Here is a 19,542-nt window from a genome sequence, read left to right as displayed (position 1 = left end):
TGTGCTCTGTATGGAAGGGTCCTCCTTGCTGACCTCCTGCAGCTGATGAGACTGGGTCACCAGGATATGGGAGATGTCTCATCTTGCACCGTTTGTCTGAGCCAGTTACTCGGAGAATCTGACAGGGGAGAGACAGGAGTGTCTCATTTAGCTGTCTCTGTATTGTTCTGCACGCCTGCTTTCTGTGACCATGGTTCACTTGGCCATACAGATGGTTGAGTGGCTGCTTGAAGCAACATGCTCCAAGGAAGAGGCAAAAAGACAGCTAATTGAGAGCCAGAAGCAGTGAGGTGCTGGAATAATGAGAAGGCAGAGTGGCAATTTGGATAGATAGATAGATGGATAGGTAGATAGACAGATAGATAGATATAGATACATAGAGACAGAGAAAGGATATAACACATCAAACCTGATCAACTGTTCCTCAAGCTGACCACAATGATTTTACTGTTCAATTACCTAGGAGCTGCAGTATTGAAAGGAACCCAACAAGGACCCAGGGCTCTAGAAGCCCTGGCAGGCAGTAGTGTAGATCAGAAATCCTACAGACAGTCAAAGCAACGTCCATCATCTTCCCTGTACTGCAGGGTTTGGTGCCAGACTGAAGGGTTGCCTTACAGAAGTCCCAACATTTATTAAAAGATCATCATTTAACCTAATCCTTAACGGCAACTTTAATACCACAATGGTGACATTTCAATTCAAAAAATTTCAAATTAGATTTTTTGGTGAGACCTTCATTTACCACTAATTGCTGGCTGCTTTTCTATTGAGCCATTACTAAGGGGAAAACCATCCAAAGAAGAGTGAGTGTTGTGCCTTCGAGCTAAAAGAAATCCTGAGTGTGAATAAACACAGACCCAAGCACCTCAGTTACGACTTTCTCATTTCCTGTCTTGGACAGGCAAATATCTGTCTTCATGCTTCTCAGGATTCCATTAACCCACGTACCAACACAATTCTCAGAAAAAAAAAACACAAGTTCATCTTCAGATTAGATGACGTTTTATAGAAAAATGTAGGGTTATAACCTGGACATGCAAAGAGAAGACCATAAGGAACAAGTCACCATATGAATTCTAATTTGTAATGAAAAATAGGACACTGTTGATGTGACAGCAGGAGGAGGTTACTGGAACTAAACAATTATTTTTAAATTCAAAAGACGCTAACATTGGATTGAGGAGGAGAGATGTATGTATTTGGGAAGGTTTTGTGATGTGAATAAAGTATCTTACAGATGAAAATTCTTGGTGGCAAGCAGCTTCTATCAAACAGTTTCTAAGAAGAGAAGTACCTTTACTCGGAAACAGAATAGCACGCACGTCAGACCACAGAACTGAGCTGATCCACTTGCCCACTTCTTGACAATAAAACAGACATGTAAAGCATAATTAGACTTACTGTGTTCTGTTTGCTAGGGTCAGCATGGGTCCTTTCCGGGACACTAGCTGTTCCCCTCTGTGATAGCTTTAGGAGGAGGTTATCTAGGACACACACTCCAGCTAAAAATCAACAGTGTGGGCTCTTAAAATACTAAGAACTCCACATGATGGGTAAGTTTCTTTTATAGGTAGGAAGAATGTTGATAAACAAGTGCTTCCATTCTACATGCCTTATCCATTGATTCAAAATACTGCTTTTCCAAACCTGGAGATGTTACTGCTCACTTAATGTAAATTTCATGTAGGGGTCATGAAACAGTTGCAATGAACCAGGTCCTTCTCAACTCTGGTCGCACAGAAAATGCCTGGGAGATTTTATAAAAAGCTAGCATCCAGGTCACAAGTGAGACCAATGAAACCAGCCCTCCACACGTGGCACCACAGAGCCGAGAGGTCTATAAACTCTCAGTTGAGTCCAATGTGTGACCAGAGACAAAACCAGAAATACTACAAGCAGCAGCAAAGAAGGCAGTAAGATAAAAGCCCTGCTTCTGGGCTCATTTGTTGGGAAGTCATTGGACAACTAATTCTCTGCAAAATTCTCTTTAAGGGTGTCTGAAACAGCATGGCAAAAACAAACAAAAACCCCTCTCCAGATCCGTTGTATAAATCCTGAAACCCTGATACGCATCGTCTTTATGCAGGCGGTGGGTTATGGGCACCGAATGCGTGAACTCTGCGATCCACTTCCAGGCTTTGTGATTTGGGGCAGCAACATTAGTATTTTTTTTGTTTTTAAAGGGAACCATTTTTTATTTTTATTTTTTTTTTAAGATTTATTTTATTTTTATTACAAAGTCAGATATACTGAGAGGAGGAAAGATAGAGAGGAAGTGGAGCTGCCGGGATTAGAACCAGCGGCCATATGGGATCAAGGCGAGGACCTTAGCCACTAGGCCACACTGCCGAGCCCAACATTAGTATTTTAATACTTCACTTTCCCATTTGAAAAATAGCATTTAACACTGTAAGATTACAGAAAACACTGAAATCAGTTTCTGTCGCAAAAGGAAACAATCTTCACTTAGGATTATGGATTGTTTTTTGCAGGATTAATAAGTAGAAATCAAAGTGATAATCTCATGTGTAATTGTACACAATTCAATGATTATTGAAAAATATTATATGAACCTCTGTATGTGATAAGCCATTGCATTTAATTATACTTCTAGCAAAATCATTTGTGTTTAAACTTTTTTTAAAGATTTATTTATTTTTTATTACAAAGTCAGATATACAGAGAGGAGGAGAGACAGAGAGGAAGATCTTCTGTCCCATGATTCACTCCCCAAGTGAGCCGTAATGGCTGGTGCTATGCCGATCCGAAGCTGGGAACCAGGAATCTCTTCCAGGTCTCCCATGTGGGTGCAGGGTCCCAATGCATTGGGCCGTCCTCAACTGCCTTCCCAGGCCACAAGCAGGGAGCTGGATGGGAAGTGGAGCTGCTGGGATTAGAACCGGCACCCATATGGGATCCTGGCGCGTTCAAGGCGAGGACTTTCGCTGCTAGGCCACTGCGCTGGGCCCTGTGTTTAAATTTTAATGTTCTACTATGGGCCTAGGTATTTTTTTTTTAACAGATTATTTAATGAAAGGTAACAGAGAGCAGGAGAGAGAGATTTTCCATTTACTAGTTCACTCAGCAAATGGCTGCAGTGTTTGGGACTGGACCAGGTGAAAGCCAGGAGCCTCATTGGGTCTCCCTTGTAGGTGCAGCGTCCAAGGACTTGGGCTATTTCCCACTGCTTTTCAAGTTATGTTATTGTGGACATGGATTAAAAGTGTAGTAACCAGGACTTGAACCATTCCACGGGATGCTATCATCATAAGGGGTGACCCAGCCTGGTACACCACAATGATGGCTGTGGACCTATGCATCTTAATCTTTGTTTCTGGTTCTTAAAAACATAGGCTTAAAGAAAAAAGTGAGCATAGATTCATATGTGTGTGGGCCATCCTACATGTAGAGGTACCCATCATGAGGAGGCCTAAGAGTTGCCCATAAAGAGACACAGAAAGTTACAGAAGCACTTAACATGCAGGGTCACCCACACTTGGGTGTGTGCGTGCGTGCTGATGATGCTCCTCCTGTGGATTATATGGGATGGAGAGTGTTCAGTCCAGCCCTATACTGGAGCGACTGGGAAAAGCGTGAGTGTTCAATAAAAGTTGCTGAAAAAGGCAAAGAGAGACAAGAGACGTCTAAGCAAAGTCCCAGCGTCAAGAGGGGAAGAAAGGTCTTCCCGCATGGTCAGTCTCTTGTTAAGACGGGAGTGTCAACACTCATTGTGTATGGAGTTGAATGTGCATGGAGCCTTCTGTGGTTGCATGGTCCCTGTTGGTGGAATTTAACTCCCGGGTGGCCACCATGGCATCTCTTCCTTCCTCATCCCAGATGAGATTCAGATATGTCATGGGAAAGCGGCATTCTGGGTTGCTAGGAAATGGAGGAAGAGTTCCAACGTAGGACAAGTACAAATTCCAGCTGCCGACTCCTACCTAGTTTTCCTTCCTGGTTCCTCCATGATCGCTTCTGCATACAATCTGTTGACAAAAGGTTTCTAACTTTGAGAAAAATGTTGCAAATTCTTTGTGTTGGCATAATTAATTTACATAGAGTTAAGACACATCATGAGAAATATTCAGAGGCAACCGAATTTTTTTTATGAACTCTTTGGTTATGTTAATAAAATGGTGCCTATGATAAAAACAGAAAAACTCAGAGGGGAAGTTTTTGGCTTTCAGGTATCACATTTTTGTTTTTGCCATCATGATTTGGTAACCTTGCTGGTGCTGATAATGATGCTGGTAAGAATTTATTCAAAATTTTAACTGAATTGAAATCAGTGAGAAAGGCTTTGACCATCAGAGGGCTAAACATGGCTTTGAGTTTCAGAAACTCCACTCTTTAGCTTTTTGTTACCATTATTAAAATACCTAAAGGACCTTCTTGGGAAGGGAAGGGTTTATTTCACCTACAGTCTAGAGTTCACTGTAGAAGATTGTTCTGGCAGGTGGTGGAGCTGGCAACATGAATGTGTGGAGAGATGACCAGTGTGAGCCAGGAAGCAGAGGAAGAAGCTGGGCTGGCCTGCTTCAACCAACTGCTTGCCTTCCAGGATAAGAGCCACTGACCTAGGGACATTGCACTGGGCCCATCTCCTGCTGCCATAAGTAGATCAAGTCCTCACAAGGGTCCGACATCCATTTAGCATTAGTTCATTAACAGTTAACATGAAACTTGGTTCTTAAACAATTGCATGAATTTGGGGAGCCAAGTTCTATTCAACCCATAACACTCCGCTAGGTTTTTAGATTTTAGTAACCAGAGGAAATGTCTGATATTCAGTTTTGATAGAAATATGCTATTTCAGCTGCCCATCATGTTAAAAATATAATTTACTATTATTTTGACGTTGGCTGGTGAATGGAAACACAATACCAGTGTACAAATTGAAGCCTCTAAGGTAATTATCAGGCCATTTCAGAGTTGTTAGCAGTATCAAAATTCTGAATATATTAGCTGATCCACCCTTACAAATCAATTTGATTAGATAATACTACATGCTAATATGTATACCATTCAAATTTCTTAAAAGCCTTTTTAGGCTTTGATAAAATTTTGAATACATGCAGGGAGAGGGAATAAATGATTGATAGTTTTTAGTTAGAAACCTTATTAAAGGTTCCGATTTGGTAGGTTTCCAACTGTTTTGGCTGAGAATTAGAAATTCTAGTTTTGATGATGGCTTATGTGTACTGATTAGAAGGACATCTTACAAGATATTTAAAGAATCAAGTTAATCATTAGAAACACGGTAATGATTGGAACAATATTTTATACTGAGTTGAAGATTTTGCTTTTCAATTTATTATAGGATATGTGCTCTTTGCAAAGCATCAGTAAACATTACCTACTGCTAATATGTTAAGGCTAATGTGTTAGCAGACATCCAAATCTATTCATTTTATGTAGGTCATACTTTAATTCCATCTGTAGGGATACTCCTTCCAACAACAGCAGGCGATATGGAATGAAAAAGAAGAAGCATGTTGTTGGGAGGATGCAAGTGGGATGATTATTGTCAAAAAACTTCATTTGTGCTTTCATCTGGACTTTAAATCCCATCAGTGCACATTAAACAGAAGACAGCCATGTCATCTGGTTTGGTAAGAACAACAGCAAAGAGCAAATTACAGAAGTAAAAGGCTCGCACCATCTCGCCAGGAAGACACTTGTATAGGCTTCCTTGGAATAGTCACTGAGGTATTCATAGTCAGGGTCTAGTCTCCTCCACGGTGTGATTCTAAAACACAGCAATTGGATCTGTCTCTAGGCCATATAAAGATCCTTAAAGACAAAGATGATTATTTCTCTACTTTAAAATGTTTCCTCATTACTTACAGAGAAAACCCAAACTTCAGAGGGTCCCTCTGGATTGTCTCCAACTTCATCTCTCACCTTTCCAACATGTCATCTGCGTATGTAAACTATATAATGACCCCTTAATCTGTTGTGAGAAATTCTTGGAAACTCTATGCTGTGTTGCTGGAATGCAAAATGCCCCATTTCTTTTTGCAGTATTCTTCTTTGAAGACTATGTGTGATGGTGACATTTCATTGCTTACCCAACCAGGAAACAATAGCACGCAGGTAGGAGTCTTTGCATCAAAGGGAATACAGAACCATGGGGTAACTGCAGTCATATATGTCCCAGTTTAAATCCTGTATCAACTGTATGCTTTTCAAAACTTAGGGAGCAAACAAAAATCAGTGACTTCATCCTATTTGCAGATCCAAGGCAAAATGGAAATTACCCTCATAACAGAAACTCAGACGAATACGTAGGCACCATAACAGACTTACAGCAGATTCAATATTTTTTCATGTTCAGAAAATCCAGTTCATATCCCTATCTTCCTGTTTGATGGTTCTCGGCAATTCTTTTGATTATTTTTGTTCTCAAGGTTTCTAAGCTTCATCCAATCCATAGCTCAGGTCTCCTCAATGCCAGCTGTTGCTTTGCTGCCAGGCTCCCCTTCAAGTTACCATAAAAGGAAGCTGGGTATTGGGCAAACAGTGACATCTTTAAATCCCTTGCCTTTGAAAGACCAGGATGTGGCTCTAAGGCTTGTAATCCTTCTGTTTATAGTTTGCTTTTGAAATCTCTTCTTCTCCCCCCGGCCCCCTTTCCGTTACTTATTCAATTATATAACCATAAAATTTGTTTTTAAGTATGCAAGGACATAAAGTACTAGGGTTTTAGTGTCTTGGGTTCCCATAATGAAAATCAAAAGATCTGAAGAGAGCCAGAAATAATTGAGTAATAATTCTGATAAATATTCTAAATGTACACTAGTCTACTATTGAGTATATTGCTTCTTAAAAATTGCTGTACCATGTAAAATAAATCAGCATGTCTTTCAGGCAAAAGTTTGGCAGATTTTTAACTTTTAAGAAGTTTCTGCACAATTATGTGAACCTCTCCGAAGCCATTTTCTAATAATAATGTAATCGGAATCACTTTTCTTTCCTTCAGAGACCCATCCATCCTTTGATAAATTTGCTGTCCACTTTTCCGAACCAATGAGACCAATGTGTACTTTGCCTATAATTCCCTGTTTTATAACTTGAAGTTACTTTAAAAACAACCTAAAAAGGCAAAAGACTGTGGGGTTTGTTCTGTGTAAAGATATAAGGCACAAAATAAGGAATTATGAATACTTCAGAACATAGTTAACAAAGGAAATCAGTCAGCACCATTTCAGCACATTCCCCACTCAGGAGATTCATGCATATTTAAATGAATTAATTTATTTTCTGCAATTTTCCCTTTAAGAGCTTAAGTGCGCATTTGCTGTTGCTGATTTCAGGATTCTATGCCCTTGTTCTGAGTCACCAAATTCCAGCTTGAGTGCTGCAGGTGTATTTATGCTCCCAAAGTATTTTAAATTGCCCACTAGGAAACTCAATTTCCTATTTATGAAACTCAGAAGCGATTTTTTCCACTGCTAACTTTTTTTCCCTTAATTAAGGCTATAAGCCCAAATTCAGTTACATTTTTTGGTATCACATTTATTCAGTGATTCGGGGATGGGCAATACCTGGTCAGAATGTCATCAGTCATAGAATATCAGTTCATCATTTCACCTGGGGCCACCTCTTGTTCTTTGAGCATTGGCATTCTGAATACCCACAGAGGCAACCACCATCATATCTAATACTTGCTATGCTGCACACCAGGTACTACATCAACTACAAAATTCCTCTGTCGTGTATATTATTGAGAAAATGTGCCCCTGCAGAAGTGACTCAGTGCCACACACCAAATGGCCAAACTGATATTTAAACCCACCTCCCTCTGCCAAAGTTTTTCTTGGGCCACTCACGTCTAAGCCATGTGGAGGGCTGCGTTTTTCTAGCTACAGGATGATTACAACACACTTTGGCACTTAAAGCATTAAGATTTAGGCAGGGAAAAGTTAGGCAGAGGCAATTACAAAAATTGTGATTTAAGGCAGCACATGCCTTGGAGGAAGGGTGGGGAAACCTGTGCTCTTGCCAGGGTCATATGGATACTGAAATATTCCTGGCCATACAGAATTCTCAAATTACAAATTAGCCTGCTATGGATTTAATGGATGCTGAGTCTCACCTGCAACTGTCTTACCAGGGCCAGACCAAATGATTTTGTGGGCCACCCCTACATAACGACACTCAAGAAGCAGTTTTGAAGTTTGGAGAAATAAAAAAAAAACTCGCACCTGCTTAGTGGCTTTAGAGAAATTTTAAAGAAGCAGTTGTTGCTGGGAGGAGACCTAGGAGGTAAGGTAGGGATTCTGAAAAGCAAAGCAGATTTCAGAACAATGGATCAATGTGTTGTTCTGGGGTACTGGCCTAGGTGACTCCGAAAATAATCTAAGGAGGATTTGTGTTAATATGGATTGATCTTCAACTGCTTGTGGCCTCCACAGAAAAAGAAAATTCTTAAATGCGAGAAAAAACACTCTTGGACACAGGTGGATCCCAGTGAAAGGTAGCACCTTACGGCTTCTGTCTGATGCACCTTGAGCTCTACTGTTCAGTAGAGGTCATCCCAGAGGATAAACGTCACTTGGAGTTTATCCCAGGTACCATCTCCGACTTCATCCTGGTTGCAGGTGCTCCCCTGTTCTCCACATCTTTGATCTCACTTGAGCTGTCGATGGTGCCAACAAACCCATCTTCTGTTCTGGCAAGGTATCTGTTATCCCCGATTCTTCCAGAACAGAGGGTTTTCACTAATTAGAACACGAGGCTTACAAGGCCAAGCCTTTGGTTAATCCCTCTTTTTTTTTTTTAAGATTTATTTATTTTTATTGGAAAGTCAGATATACAGAGAGAAGAGACAGAGAGGAAGATCTGTTGGCTGACTCACTCCCCAAGTGACCGCAAGGGCAAGAGCTGCGCCAATCCAAAGCCAGGAGCCCGGAGCCTTTTCTGGGTCTCCCAGGTGGGTGCAGGGTCCCAAGGCTTTGGTCATCCTCACCTGCTTTCCCAGTCTACAAGCAGGGAGTTGGATGGGAAGCAGGGCTGCTGGGATTAGAACCAGTGCCCATACAGGATCCCGGTGTGTGCAAGGCAAGGACATTAGCCGCTATGCTACCACACCGGGCCCAGGCTAATCCCCCTTTCCTGATCATTATAGTGCTTGCCACCCTACCCAATCCCATAAGAATTTGTGGCTTGTATTTTAGGACAAAAATCTCAAAAAGATCTTGCACAGTGAGCCTGGCACAAGAATCTGTGTGAGAAGTTTCTTCACTGAGCAAACATTTTCTCAGTTCTCATTCTGTTCAGTGATATAGTAGAGAACTAGGCAGGACATGATGCTGTTTATACTGTTTGATTTTTACTGAGAAGAACACAGATACTCAATACTATCACGACTTCAAGCTGTTAATACTGTAACAAAATAAAACAGGGTGATACGCTAGAGTGGTCTTTCAAGAAGGTTGGCAGTGTTGTTATCTAGACTACAGAATTGGGAAGTCTCCTGCAAAAAGTAATACCTCAGCTAAGACTAAACATATACGGTAAGGACAGTCTCACTGGAAGACACGAAAAACAGTGTCCTAGGCTGAGGGAAAGGCAATTGTAGATGCCCGGGTGCCAATGGGCAGGTCTGAGCACCTGGAGGCAACTGAATGTGGAGAGAGTGGTACCCTAGCCAGGGTGGAGGGTATATGGCAGAGAAGACTGTGGATGTTCTTTTATATATGAGGGAATCCATCCAATAGTTCCAAATCTGGGAGTGAGATGGTCTAAAAGATTGCCATGCTGAGAGGTGAAGCACCTCAGGGGTTCATGTCAGCATCTGGAAGATACTGAACAACTGCAGAAGCAGGAGCTCTGGCCAGGGAACTCTCAATTTACCCATTGTTCCGTGCCAGGCATCTTACACTCAGAGAAATGGAAAGTAACTCTGGTTTCCACACGAATCATGTCATCCACCCTGGCTCGTGCAAAGTTCTTAAAAGCAAGCTTTCAATGGACTTTTGACATCTTTTTAAATTCAGATAACTGTAAAGAAAAAAAAAAACGAACGAATCTTGTCAGAATTATCTACCTTACATTCCCAAAGTACAGAAACACACTAGACACTGAGGCTAAGGTAAACCAAAAACACTCACACAGCAGGGTTGCTTAGAAAGATCAATTCAGAGACCATTACAGGATCCCAGGAGAGAGAGGATGCTAACCTGGACCAGGATCAGGCCAGGTTCACAGGAAAGGAGACTGGCAGAAGGGAAAACTGAGTTGAACATTTTTGTTCAAACCAAAAATCTTACATAGGGAACACAGGAAGGCCACAAGGACAAAAATCAGTTTTTTTCGGCTATTTTATGTTCAGGTTAGATAAATGAGTTAGAAGTGCAATTAACGAAGATTTATTCAACAACAAGTCTGCACCAGGTACTCCTGTGGGCACTGAGGATAATTTATAAACAAAGCAGGTGAAGTTTCTGTATGGTAGTGCAGCCACTATTCCAGGAATGCTGGTGCAAATGACAGTCAGAGAGGGCAGGGCAGGAGATATATTTGAAAAGCAGTGGCATTCGAGTGTATTTAAAGTTCCAGGTTGTGATAAGATCATTTAGCGAGAGCTCACAAATTAGAAGCAGAGGACCGAAGACGAGACCCAGTGCAGAGGGGTATTTCCTTAATGAGAAATGGTGTCAAAAAAAATGTATCTGTTGACTTCCATGGAATGATCTGTCTCTGGAAACATGGCTTATTCACAAAGTGATTCCCCGGCACCATCACTGAATTTTCAGAGTTGAGGTACAACTAAGTTGACACATCACTTTTTGCTTTCTGTTCATGTTTTAGGTAACAGTTAACATACACCTTTTTCTCCACCACATTTTTCTTTTATTCTAAAGGAACACATTAAATCTTGCAATTGATGCTTCTATGCATGTATGTCCTGCACTATGTCCAATCAGGGTAAACATATCTTCGCAGAAACTTCTTTAGGGCTTTAAGCACGCAGTCCATTTCCTACAGTTGAAGTACCCTAAGTGTATGGATAACTAACTGGAACTTCTTATAAAAACGCCTTAGTGCTTTTCAATCAAACTTTCCCTTCCCTTCCTGATTCCCTAATCTCTTGGGTGTAGCAACCATCATCACAAGCTCCCTGCTTGTGGCCTGGGAAAGCAGTAGAGGACGGCCCAAAGCCTTAGGACCCTGCATCTACATAGGAGAATTGGGAGAAGCTCCTAGCTCATGGCTTCAGATTGGCTCAGCTCTGGCTATTGTGGCCATTTGGGGAATGAACCAGTGAATGGAAGATTTTTCTGGCTCTTCTTCTCTCTGTAAAATCTGACTTTCCAATACAAAACAAATAAATCTTAACAAAAACATCAATCAATCAATCAATCAATCAACCAGTCAGTTGTAGACGCCTAGCTCAACTTCTAGGGTCTCTACTGTCTTTGGTTTATCTATGTATTTGTGCTAACACCATGTGATTTTAACTGTGCCATGTATTTTCAAATCAGATACTATAACGCTTCTTACTTTGTTCTTTTTGCTTACTATTATGTCTATTCAGAGTTTTTTTATTGTTGTTCTAAACAAATTTTACTACATTAGTTCTTCTGTTTGTAGATGTTTGGGCAGAGCATTAAGTGTTTCAGATCTGTAGTTTTTCTATGTAAGCATATTTCCTCTCACTGTATTGACTCTTATCATTATATAGTTATTTTCTTCGATGTAGTGCTTTTCTCTCTTTACTTTTAAAATCTATTTTATGTGATATAATTATGGCTACATCTTTCTTTTGGGTGATATTCATGGAATATATAGTCCATCTTCATTTTTAGTCTTTGAATGTTATCAGAGGTAAGGTGAGTTCTTGTAAGAGGCATACAGCTATGTCTTCTGGTCTTAATTGCACGTGGTCACTTTGTCTTTTGAGAATTTAACCCCTTTATATTAACTGTAATTATTAGGATAGGAAAGGCATTACAACTCTTTCATTTTTAAAACTATATTTTGATTTTGAATTATGTGGTACACTTTCGTATAGGCTGGAATTCCCCCCACAAATTCCCACCCCCCAACGGATTTTCCCCATTTTACTCAATGGTGCAGTCATTCATAAGGAATCATAATTCTATCGGTCTCTTTATTTAAGTGTACCCCGACATTGTCTGAAACAATGTCAGACAGTCCAGCATACCATTGTCTACATATGTCCAAGAGTTTCATTGGGATTCCATCTTTTGTTTGGAAGCAGGGACACATGTTCCATTGTACCCCCACATCTGGACATGGTAGACCCCAGTACCCCATCACTATACATTTCCATAATTGAGAAGCCATGAAACAAGGTCAACAACTGGTATGAACAACTCTTTCATTTGAAGACTGATTTTTTGTTTTTGTTATATGTTTCATTCTCATGTAGTTTCCTCTTGTGGTTAAATTATTTTCATTAGTAAAATGTGGTGATTCTTTGCTTCCAGTTTTTAGTAAGTCTATTATAGATTTTTAGCTTTGTGGTTTTCAGGAGGCTTACAAAAAAGCTGTTTTGTGCCTGATCTTATCCAAATGGCTGAGAAAGCAGTTAACAAACTCTTTTGAATAGATTGCAACTTGACCTTGGTTATAAAGGAAATGAAACAAAAGTATTTATAGAAAGTACAAATAGAGACCTTCAGATTTTTTCCCATTCCTCCCCATATTGTTATTTTTTGTTGATTTTACATCTCTACAATGCCTATTTATTAACATTTAATGTAGTTAAACTGCTCTTTAGTCTTCATTCTGAAAATGTGAATGGTGTATGCTCCATGTTTACTAGAACAATTTGAATTTGTATAGCTGCTCTTGCAAGTAATTTTTCCTACATGTGGGATTTTCTTCTTGCTTGTTAGTGTCTTTTGACTTCAACTGAAGAACTTCTTTTAGCGTTTCTTAGGAAACAGAGTAGGTGGTGATAAATTTGGTTTTTCTTTGCTCATGTCTTTCTCTCCTTCCTAATTGAAGGTTGGCTTTGCTAGGAACAATGTTCTTGGTTGAAAATACTTTCTTCAGAACTGTGAAAGACTCACTCCATCCCTGCTGGTATGTGAGGTTCCTACTCAGAGGTCTGCAGTGTGGTCAGTAGAGACTCCTTCCTGTATGTATTCTCTCTCCCTTTTCTTTTTTTTTCTCTCTTGTAGTTTTGCGAATTCTACATTTAACATTAGATAGTTTGAGTATAATGTGTCTTGGGCTAAACTTGGTTTAGTTGATTCTTTCTGGTGACTTCTGACATTTCTGAACCTGGCGAATTGTCTCTTCCTCTAGACTTGAGACTTTTTCTGTTACTATATTTTTGAATATGCCTTTTACCCGTTTGGAATTAAGTCCCTCTTAAATCCAAGTAATGTAGGCATTTTCTCACTGTGCCCCAAAGTTCCTCAGGAGTCAAACAAGGAGGTGTCTGGAAAGCAGTGGCCCATTTCTACAAACCTCTCCCCGGAGAGCTGCAGAAGCCCCAGGTGCCCTGTCCCATGACCACAGCACCACGATGTTAGATCATACCCAGATCCTTCCACTTACACAAACCAACACATCACTGCCCCATGCAGCTGTGGTTGGCTGCGGCAGGATCAGAGCCCACGCTGGTTATGACTGGTCTGCTGTCACTGCTGAGGTGAACCCAGAGCCTAAGGCTGCTGTGACATGCCACACACAATTCTGGCTGGAGTGAAAATCTGACCAACTGGGGTCAGGGCCTTTTTTTTTTATCACCAGGAGAAAGTCTAAAGCTTCTCTCCATGGGTACTTCCTCAGAGATGGGGCACGGTTAGGGTGCGATCTGGGGTTTTACGAGTCCAGTGCCAAGTCTCAAGTCCTAACCTCTGATCACTCACCCGGCTTTAGGAGCTCTTACAAAGGCAAGCTGATAATAAGCACCTTTTCCACGTAGTGTCTGTGGGGAGATGATCACCAAACTCTAGTGTAAACACCATCTTGCCAGATGGAGGCATACTGAGCTACCAGTGACAGAAATTACCTTCAGGGTGAACTTTAATCATTCTAGATGAGTTTTTTAAAGATGTATTTTTATTGAAAATAGATGAATTTTTAAAAATAAAGGGCATTAGTATTTTGTCATATATTATTTGAAGCCTAACTGCCGACTTCCCGTAGACACACTATGGCACTTGGTAACTGTTTGGATGGGCCCCACCTGCCAATACTCGGTGTACCTCTGCACTCCTTGTTGCCATTTCTCATTAGAACTCTAGTAGAGGAAAATGAGAAGAAATCCTTCATCTTCAACGAGTAGTCCTATTGTGGCTAAACAGTTATATAGGTATGTTTTAAGCCCAGTCTCCTTGATAAGCATTTTCATCTTTCTAAATCTTAAATGTAACCCAGTATCATAATACCCATCACAGGTGAGGATTTACAGTGTTCATCACTGGCTCCATCATCTCCATGTATATTCACATTAAACACCCAACGCGGAATCTCTTGTTCTCTAGCACTGGTTTCAATGTAGAGCTAAACAGCATTTTCCAAAGCCCCTCTCTTCAATTCTAAGTTCCACCTTCTAGTCCCTACCGAGCTGTCCCTACCACATATCAGCTGACTTTCCCCCCACCTTCCAATGCAACTTTGTTTGCTAGTGGTTTTTGGCTCATTCCATCATGCAACATATTATTCTATTTGGATTTTTAAGCCTCCTTAATAATGACACTTCTGCGTGTCTGGATCTTGTATCACTGACAGACTTATTTTTGAAAGCTTAATGAATCTATTGCAATTATCCTTGCAACTTTCACTCATGTCCTTATTAACCATCTTAAAAAATGGAAATCTAGCTTGTTTTACTCCTATTATGCTACTACTTTTCTGCAGTTTTAAGAGTGACCAAAGTATTCCTTTCAGTAAAGTCCTGTTCCTTTACATCTTTGCATCTGATCACACTCATTCATCCCTCTTTAAATGTCAGCATTTTTCTTGGATGCCCTGTATAATCCCTTCTTCTTCCCGCTCTGCCAGATCTGTTATTTCTTCCCAAATTCCCCAAGGCTAAGTAACTACTCCTTTAATTACTTCTAGTTGATGATGCGTAATGTCTCAATGTGGAAGATGGAGTAACTTTTAAAGAAGACCTCTTATTAACCAGTGTCAATTAAGAATCTAGCATTAAAGGTTTCACAAGTACAAAGAGGAACAAAACCAAATGAATTATTACCTACAAATAATTGGAACAGCAAAGTCTACATTTTATGCTTATGGAACTCTGTTACGGACAGCCTGTAGAAAACAAAGGAAAATTGGAGCTAGGATGTTTCTGTTTTCTTTTTGCAAATCAAATATAGGTTCCTCAAATGAAGACATAATGAGGGAGCCAATTTCATATGTCTGTTCTTATAATGACACATGCCCTTAACTACATGCTACATTCCCTGTTTCAGGGAATGTAAATGAAGAGCTTTAGACTTTGGCCAATGCATAGAGCAGTAAAGAAATGAGCCAGGACACGCAGCACCTGTAGGAGGAGAGACCCATCTCCGATACTAAATCCCCAGGAGAGGCAGGGATTTGTACCTGTTCCTTCGCTGTCACTCACTGGACAGCTAAAGATGAGAAAGGTAAAGATTTTGTGATTCTTTAGTCCAGGGTACATGTGCATCCCTCACTGAAAATTAAAAACCTTTGTGTGAAATGTTTGTAGATCACAGTTCGTGTCAGAGTTTATAGGTATTTCTACTCTTAGAATCTAATATGTCCTTCATTATTACAATTGCTTGAAAGTTTTATGATCGGGAATTCTTCCTTCAACATTTTGTTTACCACAGTGCAACTGATTTTGTGCCTCAATACATGATTATGTGAGGAAAAATGCACTTGCTAATTAAAAAAAAAGGTCGTTAATTACAATATTTATAGGCCGGGCACCATTCTAGATAACTAGGAAGAGACCTAAAGGGCAAATACATCCTAGTAAGGAGAATAGAAAATATATACGAAGAATGACACTACCTGTGGGTTCCTACACTGGAGCACCACAGGATGCCTTGTAGGAACTGGAAGGAAAGAGAAATTGCAGCGAGGAAGGCTTCACAACAGATGTGACCTGAAAATGGTCCTTGAAGATGAGCATGATTGTAGCAAGATAGAAGGAGAACATCTTCTAGGCATACCGGGAGGTACAATCACAAGGTATGGGGAAAGTATTGTGGCTTCAGTCATTATAAAAATGTTTGTTATTTTTTTTAAAGACTCGCGCATTTGAAAGAGAAAGGGGAAGACAAAGATTGTCCATCAGCTGGTTCACTCCCCACATGGCTGCAAGGACCAGGGCTCTGCCTGGCTGTAGTCAGGAACCAGGAGCTCTGCCTGGCTCTCGTAGGAGGCTGGCAGGGCCCCACACACTTGGGCCATCTTCTGGTGCTTTTCCAGGCATATTAGCATGGAGCTGGAACCAGCACCCATGTGGGATGCTGGTGTTCCTGGATATGGCTTAACCCCCTGTGCAATTGCAGCAGCCACCTCAAGGAGCCACACCTTGCTTTTAAAAAATTATTCAGTTATTTGAAAGGTAGAGCTGCAAAGAGAGACTGAAGAACAAGAGGGAAACAGACATAGTGCATCCATCAGGTCATTCCTCAAACAGCAAGGGCTGGCCAGCCGGATCCGGGAGTCTGGAACTCCCACCTGAGTGGCAGGGACCTAAGCACAAGACCCACCTTCTGCCACTTGCCCAGGTGCATTACAGGGGAACTGGACAGGAAGAGCAGCAGCTAGAACTCCTCCTGTTTCCTTTGGCTCTCACATTAGATCCAAGCCTTGCAGGCAATGGTTCAATTCTGTATGCTACAACGTAGCCTCTCAAGGTCCGGGGATGGAAAAAACAAATACTACGATTCTACTAAGGCCTAAGAAGAGAGAATGGGAGAGAAGGCAACGGTTTTGACATTCTTTAGTTCAAAGTCCCTAAACTGGGGACACACATGTTTAGTTCGTAATTACAGCAAGTGGAACTGGCTGCGAGGTCTGCTAGAGCTATGCTGTCTAATTTGCTCTGCCCTGCAGGTACAACACAGACCTCCCCACGCACCACCTACAGGAGATGTGCTTTGTTTAGTTCACATGGCAATTAGTGTGTTAAATGGACGACAGCAGGAACTAACCAGGTATCTACAGAAAGTCAGCTTTGGGTGGGATGCAACTGAGTTGAACAGCACAGAATTCAGTTTGTGTTTTTCTTCATATTTAAATGATGTTTCTGCCCCCGACACACCTGCCACTTGTATACTACATATAATTCAAATCGTTCTTGTGGTATTCAATGTTTCCTATGTATTAAAGGCAAACATACACCTGCGCGGAAGCAAAGCTGGTTTATGTAGAGATAGTTGAGATTACTAAGTGCAACAAAACACCAGTCAGAAAACAGATGACTGGAAAAGGGAATGCAATTGCTCAAAACTAAAATTTGGCAAAGCAAGCTTCTTTATCTTTTCACTTTTATTTTAAACTTTGAAGTAAGCTTAGAAGACAGCCAGAGTGTGAGTCCTCACTAAAATGCGTGGGGTGCGAGAGGGGATCCTAAACACTACCAACAAATCGTTACTGAGATGCTTTCCTGACTAGAGCCAGTGCTCCAGCTGGCCTCAGGATAAACGAAGAAGGAAAGCCTGGTCTCATGTAAATGTGTGCAGGGTGAGACTGTACGGTGATGATCTGTGAGCCCTTCCTTCACGGTGCTCTCAGCCCTGCCCTGTAGTGGACCACATCACGTGACTTCCGTTGCAGCATCCACAAACCATGGACAGATTTAATCACAGCTTCCGGACCGGAAGCCCCACGATTCTTACTCTTTCACTACCACTTGTGGGAACATGAAATGGCCACCATACAGAAAACTGAAAGAGTGGTACCTAAGAAACCAAGCTCTGTTACTTACAATCTGGAATAAACCACTTTGAAAACTAGCTGCTGAAAACCCAAACTAAAAGACATCTTAAAATCACTTAGCAAAGCTGTTTGTACAGGGGCCAGTGCTGTGGTATAGTAGGCGAAGCCATATGGGTGCTGCTTTGAGTCCTGTTTGCTCCATTTATGATTCAACTTCCTGCTAACGCACATGGGAAAACAGCAAAAGATGGCTCATGTGGGAGCCCCAGGTGGGAGACCTGGAAGAAGCTCCTGGCCTGGGACTGGCCCAGCTCCAGCCATTGCTGCCTTTTGGGGAATGACATACCTCTCTCGCTTTTCTTGCTCTTGCTCTTTGTGTAACTCTGCCTTTATATACTACAAGAATACATTGCCTTCCCAGTATCATAATTCATTATAGTCAGAACTTGGAACTGTAAAGTGAAATTTCCTTTCCACTGTAAATGAAGGAAATAGTAGCGTGTGTTTCCTGTTGCAAAAAATTCAAAGTACAAATTACGCACAGAGGATGGAAGCCCTATGTTTTACAGTAATCTCTAGAGCTTTATTTCTGCCAAGGGGTTTAAAGCATTGTCCTTTGGTTGGCTGTTACACAGTGTTCTCCAGGCTTAGGATCGTTACCCTCACTTGCTGGCTGAACTCTCTTCAATAGAAAAGCAAATATAAAATTCTGATGTTCCCCTTTTGAAAACTGATCTGTTTTCACTAATCTGTACCTACCTTAATTTTTCTCTTGAAGTATAGCACATATTTACAGTTTTTTGGGGGCAAGCAGACACATAAACCTATATACATAAACACACATGCCACTTGCTGCTGTGGTGGTCTGTCTGCTCACCTGGAAACTTAATTTCCCAGGTTTGATCTTTCCTTACCTTAAATCAGTGTTCACCAACACACCAGGATCCAGAACAGCTGCCGGTTCTAATCCCAGTAGCCCCATTTCCCATCCAGCTCTCTGCTTGTGGCCTGGGGAGGACGGCTCAAAGCCTTGGGACCCTGCACCCACATGGGAGACCTGGAAGAGGCTCCTGGCTTCTGGCTTCAGATTGGCTCAGTTCCACCCATTGTAGTCGTTAGGGGAGTGAACCATCGGATGGAAAATTTCCCTCTCTGTCTCTCCTCCTCTCTGTATATCTGCCTTTCCAATAAAAATAAATAAATCTTTAAGAAAATCAGTGTTCACCAGACATTTTTAGCATTCTCATAATTTGATCTCCAAGCAATCTAAAAGACACAAGTTTAAAACACTAGCAACCATGCCGCTCTCGCTCTATTATCATTGTCTTCTTTTTCACCCTTTAATCACTAGAGACCATTGATTGTCCTTCATGAATACCAAATCCTTCCCCCCCCCCACCTACTGAATGCTTACCAAAAGTACATTGGCAATCATGATAAATGATGTTTGGTTTATTATCACCTCCAAAATCAGCTATCAATTTGCTGGTCTCTAAGTTACACTTAAATGACACACACCGGAAATCTGCCCGAGTACCAGCTTGGGCATTGCAGCTTCACAGAATGAGAGAGTATCATAGGTGGTACTTTCAACATGACTTTAACCGCTAAGCATTTACTTTCTGTCTCCCTTATCAACCTGGTCCATTGCAGGAAAAGTACTACTTTCATTTAGAGAAAGAT

At 41.1% G+C, this 19,542-nt stretch overlaps 1 protein-coding gene across 3 annotated transcripts in view; it reads right to left on the bottom strand.

The window, feature by feature from the left end:
- TPK1 (thiamin pyrophosphokinase 1) overlaps positions 1 to 19,542 on the bottom strand; it is a 352,935-nt gene that overhangs the window by 49,394 nt on the left and 283,999 nt on the right. The window contains exon 8 of one of the 3 annotated variants that reach the window (XM_058655025.1): positions 15,227 to 15,252. The exons of the other annotated variants lie outside the window; for them this stretch is intronic. Within the exon in view, the coding sequence (XP_058511008.1) occupies positions 15,242 to 15,252 (11 nt within the window). The 3' untranslated portion in view covers positions 15,227 to 15,241. Of the gene's footprint in view, positions 1 to 15,226; positions 15,253 to 19,542 lie in introns of those variants that run through there. 3 annotated transcript variants of the gene reach the window in all.

The sequence above is a fragment of the Ochotona princeps genome, chromosome 25 (assembly GCF_030435755.1).
Source record: "Ochotona princeps isolate mOchPri1 chromosome 25, mOchPri1.hap1, whole genome shotgun sequence".
Taxonomy (NCBI): Eukaryota; Metazoa; Chordata; class Mammalia; order Lagomorpha; family Ochotonidae; genus Ochotona; species Ochotona princeps.
This window is presented reverse-complemented; position numbering and strand designations above follow the sequence as displayed.